This window comes from Rhinatrema bivittatum, chromosome 12 (genome assembly GCF_901001135.1).
Source record: "Rhinatrema bivittatum chromosome 12, aRhiBiv1.1, whole genome shotgun sequence".
Taxonomy (NCBI): Eukaryota; Metazoa; Chordata; class Amphibia; order Gymnophiona; family Rhinatrematidae; genus Rhinatrema; species Rhinatrema bivittatum.
The window spans coordinates 12,853,767-12,860,700 of NC_042626.1; the positions used below are offsets into that span (position 1 = coordinate 12,853,767).

The 6,934-nt window shown below is 49.5% G+C and overlaps 1 protein-coding gene across 1 annotated transcript; it reads left to right on the top strand.

Annotated features, from left to right (window-relative positions):
- Positions 1–817: 817 nt before the first annotated feature.
- On the top strand, positions 818–6,574 carry PIM1 (Pim-1 proto-oncogene, serine/threonine kinase). The gene is made up of 6 exons (XM_029573677.1): positions 818–1,162; positions 1,271–1,377; positions 1,658–1,708; positions 2,063–2,435; positions 4,223–4,399; positions 5,236–6,574. The coding sequence occupies exons 1-6, from the start codon at positions 1,078–1,080 to the stop codon at positions 5,391–5,393; spliced, it is 951 nt and encodes a 316-aa protein (XP_029429537.1). The 5' UTR covers positions 818–1,077; the 3' UTR covers positions 5,394–6,574.
- The last annotated feature ends 360 nt before the right edge of the window (positions 6,575–6,934 follow it).

Sequence of the window (6,934 nt, forward strand, 5' to 3'; positions counted from 1 at the left end):
CAAAACAAAACCCAGGCCGGCATCTCCAGCCTCCCCTCCCCTATTTTGGGGGCGTTTTTTTTGGCGGGCTTTCTCCTTGTTATTTTGTACGTGTATGTTTTTTAAATATATTCTTCTTTCTTATTGTTGTTTCGGTTTAAAAATTCAAACGTTGCTCTCCCGCCCACAGTGCCCGCGCACCGCCCACCCAGGCAGGGGGAAGAGGATGCGGGGGGGCGGAGCGGATTCTAGGGGGAGCCCCTCCTCCCTCCCGGGGATAGCAAGGCGCGGGCTTTATCCCTCTCCCGCGCTCCCTTCATGCTCCGCCCCCAGTTTGAATAAGGCTTTCATAGCAGGTCTCCCCCCGCCGGCTTTGTGTGGCTACGTTACGCAGCAGCGCTGCTCCACACACCAAGATATGCTATAGAGAGGGCTTTTTTTCGCTGTTAATGATTTTTTTTTCCACAGCGCTCTCCCTCACCACAATGTCTCGTGTACCCCCTCCTCTCCCACCACTAACGCTATTTCGCCTTGACTGCCGTCATAGTTGCACCGTCCCGTCTCCACTAACCCCCAGTTGGCGCCTTTTTCCCTTCCCCTCCACCTTCCCGCCACACCAACACACACACGCACGTCCCGCCCCCCGCCTCCTCCCTCTCGCGACCCGCTCAAGCTCCATTCTGACTGGGAGGAGGAGGAGGAGGTGGCAGGGGCGCGCGTGCCCTTTTCTTAGCCCACAGCCAGACCGTGATTGGCCCGCGGCCCTGCGCCTCGCGACGCGACGCTGCCCTGCTGGGAGGGAGGGGCGGGGAGGGGGAAGGCCGGGTGGCTCCTGGTGGGGCGGCTCTTTTCCCGCCAGGTCCCGCCCAGTCCGCAGTCCCTTCCCCCCACCCCTCTCCATCCCTCGCATAGTAGAGGCGGCGCGAGCGGCTCCCGGCGCGGCAGACACCGAGCAGAGCCTGAGGGGAGAGCGCGTGCTGGCGAGGGGGGAGGAGGCGGAGACGGGGAGCGGAGTCCTAAGAACGTGAAATAATAAGGGGGAGCCGGGGAGCGGCGGAACCTTTCCCCGTCCCGGTCGCCGGGGGGCTGGGAGACGACATGCTGCTGTCGAAGATTAACTCGCTGGCGCACCTGTGCTCCAGTCCCGCGGGGGAGCTGCCGGCGAAGCTGCAGCTGACCACAGGTGAGAGAGAGCGCGAGCCGGCACGGCACCGGCGGGGCGAGGGGTGAAGGGTGCGGGGCGGGGGGGGGGAAGTGCCCCGTGACTGAGCCCCGCTTTGTTCCCTCCTAGGGAAGGAGAAGGAGCCCCTGGAGAAGCTGTACCAGGTCGGGCCATTGCTGGGCAGCGGCGGCTTCGGCTCCGTCTACTCGGGGGTCCGGTTGTCGGACAATGCGCCGGTAAGTGAGCCTCGTCCCCGCTCCTTCTTGCGCTCGCCTTGTTTGTGGTCCCTTTCCCCGGTGCTGCTTGTAGGGGGCCCCCTACCACCTCCAAATGTTGCATCTCGGTCAATACGCCATCGGCAGGACGCGTCCCGGTCCCCATGCGCCCCCCTTCCCTGTGACATCCTTTCAGGTTGTAGGAGTTGGAAGCCCAAATTTTAATGACCGGCATCTCTGTGTGTTTCCGATCTCTCTCCTCCTACATACGTATTTGTTTGTTTGTTTGTTTAAAACACAGGTGGCCATCAAGCATGTGTCCCGGGACCGGGTTGTGGACTGGGGAGAGCTTGTAAGTACCAAATCGCATCTTCCCATCGCTCCTCTTTCTCCACGCGCCCTTTGTTGTTGTTTATTAGGTTTAGCCCTTCCCCATCGCATCAGCAGCACAAGGTGCGTTACATCCAGGTCTGCAGTGGGTCTTTCCCTGCCCCAGAGGATCTGCCAGCTTAAGTTTGTAACTTGAGAGCCAAGTGGCAAGGTGGGATCTGAGTCCTGGCCCTGTGCGGCTGCGGTAACCCCCCCCCCCCCCCCCCGGCTGCTTCCTCCATTGTCATGGAGGAGAAACATTTAGCTGCATTGTTATGGCGAGGATGCTCTCTTTCCTGCCCTTGATGCATTATTTTTTTTTCCCCCCCCTCCCTAGCCCAGCGGCACGCGAGTCCCCATGGAGATCCTGCTCCTGAAGAAGGTCTGCGCCGGTGCCGGCTTCCGAGGCGTCATCCGCCTGCTGGACTGGTTCGAGCGGCCCGACAGCTTCGTGCTGGTGATGGAGCGGCCGGAGCCGGCGCAGGACCTCTTCGACTTCATCACGGAGCGGGGGGCCCTGCCCGAGGAGCTGGCGCGCGGCTTCTTCCGCCAGGTGCTGGAGGCGGTGCGGCACTGCCACGGCTGCGGCGTGGTGCACCGCGACATCAAGGACGAGAACATCCTGATCAACCTCCGCACGGCGGAGCTGAAGCTGATCGACTTCGGCTCCGGAGCCCCGCTGAAGGACACCGTCTACACGGAGTTCGACGGTGAGTGCCGCCGCCGCCGCCCGTCTCGTCCCCTTTGACTTGCGTTCCGCCGCCTTCCCGGGCGGATTGGGTTCAGGTGCTGGGGGCAGTTTCTGGGTCTTAAGTTTGCACCACTAGGCTGCCCCTCCAAGGCTTTACTCGGCTTGCATCTCTGTTTATAAGCGTAAAACACCGGCGCTAGGTGGAATCTGTGATCCAGAAACAATGGCAAGAGTGTGTTTTCTGTGGATTGTTTTTTTTTTTTTTTTTTTAATTATTTAATCTGGTGCATTGTTGTGAAAATGTAGATCACACAGTTGGAAATCTATTTATTTATTTTTTTCGAGGGGGTGGGGCATTAAAAAAAAAATCTGTTCTATTTTCAAAGCTGACTGTAGCTTACCGAAAATAGTGGTCAGGGTATAACTTAAATCCAGGGACTTGGCAGCGTTTTGCTGGTCTACTCTAAAAGTGCAACCCTGGTTTTCACTTAACTGCCTCTGGCTCCCTGGGCAGGGGACTGTAAGCAAGTCTGCGCTTTTATCTTGTCGGCTGACGCCATGCATTATTCATTTTTTCAAGTAGGAAATGGATGTAATTAATAAACCAGTGCCTCTGATCCAGAGGAGGGAGATGCGACCGTGTTGTTCTCCGTATTTCTCTTTAATTATTCATTTGTCTGGAAAGTTGTTCGTCACGGAATGAATGTTGTGAAATGGTATCTGCGGGTGGTTTCTGGTTACAGGCAGCTTCCTCCTTTTTCACTTTCCATTGCTCGGGGATCAATTAAGGCTTTTAGCTCACGCCGGGAGGGTGGGAGCGGGGGATTTCACGAGCCGGAGTTTCCACAGAGCCGGGGGGCTTTCAGGAGGGAAAACGATGTGCGTAAGGCAAAGAGGCTTTTTTTTTTTTTTTCCCGAGTCTGTGTTTACAAATTGGAGGCGATTTCATTTCTCTAAAAAAAAAAAAAAAAAAGCATTATTACAGAGCAAACCGATTGCGAGCGGCACCCTGATTGGGCTACAGCTGCTTTTTTGAAAGTTGGCAGCAGTTGCTGCTGCGGTTTGGTTGTGTTTTCAATGGCGTGCGGTGCGTTTTTTGTTTTTATTGTAAAGGGCTGGTGGCGCCCTCCCCCGCAGGCAGCCCGTGAGCTGCTGGTGCCCTCTGCTGGGCCACCGGCTCCCTTTTTACAACCCAAAGTTTGTAAACAAGAGTCACATGGCTGGAAAGCGGCTGTGACCTCCCTTCCTGCCAAAACAGGCGCCGCACAAGGTTACCGGAAAAGGGGCGTGCTGGGTGCAGAGCCCGGGGAAACGTGCTTCACCGGGACAGGGGAAACCAGCTTGGGTTATCTTGTCAGCGCAGATGCAAACTTTTTTTTTTGGAAAGTTTACAAAAAGCTTGAGGATGATTGAGTGCATTTGTCACCCTAGATATTTTAACAATGTTAAAGCAGGATATCAACTCTCTTTTTAAAGGATATATGCGTATAGTTTGCCTTATCAAGAGACATTTTGATGTAAAGGTATATTTTACATCCCACTTTAACATCTATTTAGTTCTTTTAACATGATCTAACTTTTTTTATTTTTTTTTCTGTTTGTCATAGTTATTTTAAACATGAATACTTTTCACACTTGCCTGCTCTTGTTGGGGTTTTCTTTTGTTTTGATGAGAGGAGCTTTGACATAAGTTGGCAGATGCTGTGACCCAGCTCTCTGATAGCCAGACCCCCATTAATATTAGTAGTGGGTTGTTTTGTTTTTTTTTAATACTTGCTTGCTAACCGGCAGGATCTTTCTTTTCAGGCACCAGAGTTTACAGCCCTCCAGAGTGGATACGATATCACAGATACCATGGCCGATCAGCCACGGTCTGGTCCTTGGGCGTACTGCTCTACGACATGGTCTGCGGAGACATCCCTTTCGAGCATGATGACGAAATCATCAAGGGCCCAGTGTTGTTCAGGCAGAGGGTCTCCTCAGGTAGGCAATTTCTCCTTATTAGTACACCGGTTCCTTTTTTTTAAATAATTCTCTGAGAGCTTGTAACTTACCTTCTCTTGCACAGTACATTATTATCCATGCATTATAGCCATTTGCAAAAAACATTCAACTCTTGTTTGTTTTTTACTCCACACCCACAGCATACACCAGACATTTAGTTTGACCTTTTTGCCTCTCTTAATGCATTTGGAAATGTGCTAAGCCCTAGCCAGTGAGAGGAGGAATGGTGGGGTCCGTCCACCCCCATTCGTAGCTTCTTGGTTTGTAGTTGAGATGGTCAGTGAGAAACAGCAGCTCGCCAGGTCCTTGCATCATTTATTTATTTATTTATTTATTTATTTATTTATTTATTTAATATACCGACGTTCGATCGAGATATCACATCGGTTTCCAGATAACTAAAAGAATAGGGTAGAAATAGCCCTATTTTACATTATAACATTGTAATAAATATAACGAATTATAACAGAAATAACAGGATTACATAGAACATTTGAATATAGTATATCATGTGGCCTACAAACCAAGGTCACCTTCCAAAGGGAGCTGCGGCACTTCATGTATTGGTAGGGGGCTTGGAACAGATCCAGCAGATGGAATAAGATTACCTGAAACTGTGCCAGGTTTTGGGGGGGGGGGGGGAGAAGTATATGGAGGGTTTGGTGTGCATAATCCATATTTAGCAACATGGGAGAAGAGTAAAGTTTAATTTGTCTTGTAGAGAGTGAGGAGAGATGCTTTGTAGTTGGGTTTTCTCTAGTAATCTTTGTTTTGACGTGTTAATCTTACCTTTAATATTGTCCTCTCCCATACAGAGTGCCAGGACCTTATTAAATGGTGTTTAGCCCAGCGACCTTCAGACAGACCATCCTTTGAAGATATTCTGAACCACTCATGGATGGAAGAGCTCATCCTCCCACAACAGATGACAGAGATCCACCTGCACAGCCTGTCCCTGGAATCGAGCAATTAGGGCACCTCTGTATATTGCCAGCAAGCCTTCGTCCTGAGGGCTCTGGGGAGTGGGAGGAGAGAGGGTGGCCTAGCATGTGCCATTCTGCACAGCCCCTTATAACAAACTGCAGAATTCTGCTTTATTATTGTGGAAGACAGACTGACTGAACCGTATTCATCATTTAGTCAAATTTCTTGGGCAGGGTGGGAGAGGGGCTAGATTAGGATGCCTGTAAACAAAAAAACCCCAATTATTATTGCATAATCCTATTCCATCTTCGGCGTGCCTTTCTGCTGTGACCTAGGCTGTACTGAGAAATACTTGAACCTTCCTGTGCTGTTGTTTCTTGTTCCAAGAGACTGACCCTGCATATCCTCACGTTTATTTTAAGGGGGAATAGGATGAAGGAAGTGGGGTTAGAGGGAAGAGAGAAGGCTGGGTTTGAATCTTTTGATATTTGTACTTGGGAGAGAAGACAAAGATCTGGTCAGAATTTAGCTTGCTTTGTTGCTTCTCACAGTTGCAGCTAAGGTGCCACTGCAAACGCACAAACAATGCAGCTCCTACAGAAGAATAAAACAATATAAAACATGTAAATATGTTTAAATTGTATAGTAGGTTGGTTGTACAGACTGTATAGTTGGTTATAGACTGCAAGTTGTAAATACTGGTCATGGTTTGAATTTTATTTTGTATTTATTTTGTTGGGGGGTTTTTTTGGTTGGTTTTTGTTTTTTGGTTTTTTTTTTTTTTTGTGGTGGGGAGGTTGTAATTTATTTTTCACGTGAGGGAGAACTTATTTATTTATTTATGAAGCATCCTGAATGGCATTGCAGAAGCTGCCTAGCCCTATCTGGGACCTACTCTGCTATTCCATCTTTCACTGCTTTCAGTTCTTCCCAGGCTGAGCGGCAGAAACTTTTTAATACGTGTAAATACCGTGCCCAGCCTTTGGCGTTTTTTTTTTTTTTTTTTTTTTTTTTTTGACACATGTGCCAGTGTGCACATGGATTGCGTGGTGGTCAGAAACGTCTGGCCAGTTCGTCTGTATATAATTGTAGGAGATATGTTGGTATTCTCTCAGTGTCTGGGGCTGTATTCTGTACAGCCCCAAAATTTTATTCCAGTTAAATTGTAAATGGAAAGGCCTTATTTTTATACTGTACATGTTTAAATAAAATTTGTTTTGTTTAAATCAATTTGCCTGTTGTCTGATGCTATTCTCTGGGAATATACTTTAAAAGTGGAGGGACTTTCCTATTCACTTAGCTTTGGATGGGGGCTGGGCTTCCAAGCTATATGAAAAATTAAAATGATACCAGCCCACTTTGGGTTACTGGTCAAGCTGGCAAGGGGTGAAGGACTTTCCGCCCTCTCCAAAGGCTGCCCATTCATTTTGGCCAGGGAGTGAACAGAAGTTGTCTTGAGTTTTCCTTTATCATGTTAAACACCAGTGCTGGAGTGGTTATAGATTACATCCACTATCTTCCAATCCTCGCTGATAAGCGAGCCACCAAATTCAATGGCAGATAATATCAACCTTGTCGCCCTGCCATTTG

Excerpts from the sequence above, each read along its gene's own strand:
- PIM1 (XM_029573677.1), top strand. The coding sequence starts at position 1,078 with ATGCTGCTGTCGAAGATTAACTCGCTGGCGCACCTGTGCTCCAGTCCC. Across the intron at positions 1,378-1,657 it reads GGTTGTCGGACAATGCGCCG|GTGGCCATCAAGCATGTGTC; the intron begins GTAAGTGAGCCT and ends TTTAAAACACAG. Across the intron at positions 4,400-5,235 it reads CAGGCAGAGGGTCTCCTCAG|AGTGCCAGGACCTTATTAAA; the intron begins GTAGGCAATTTC and ends TCTCCCATACAG.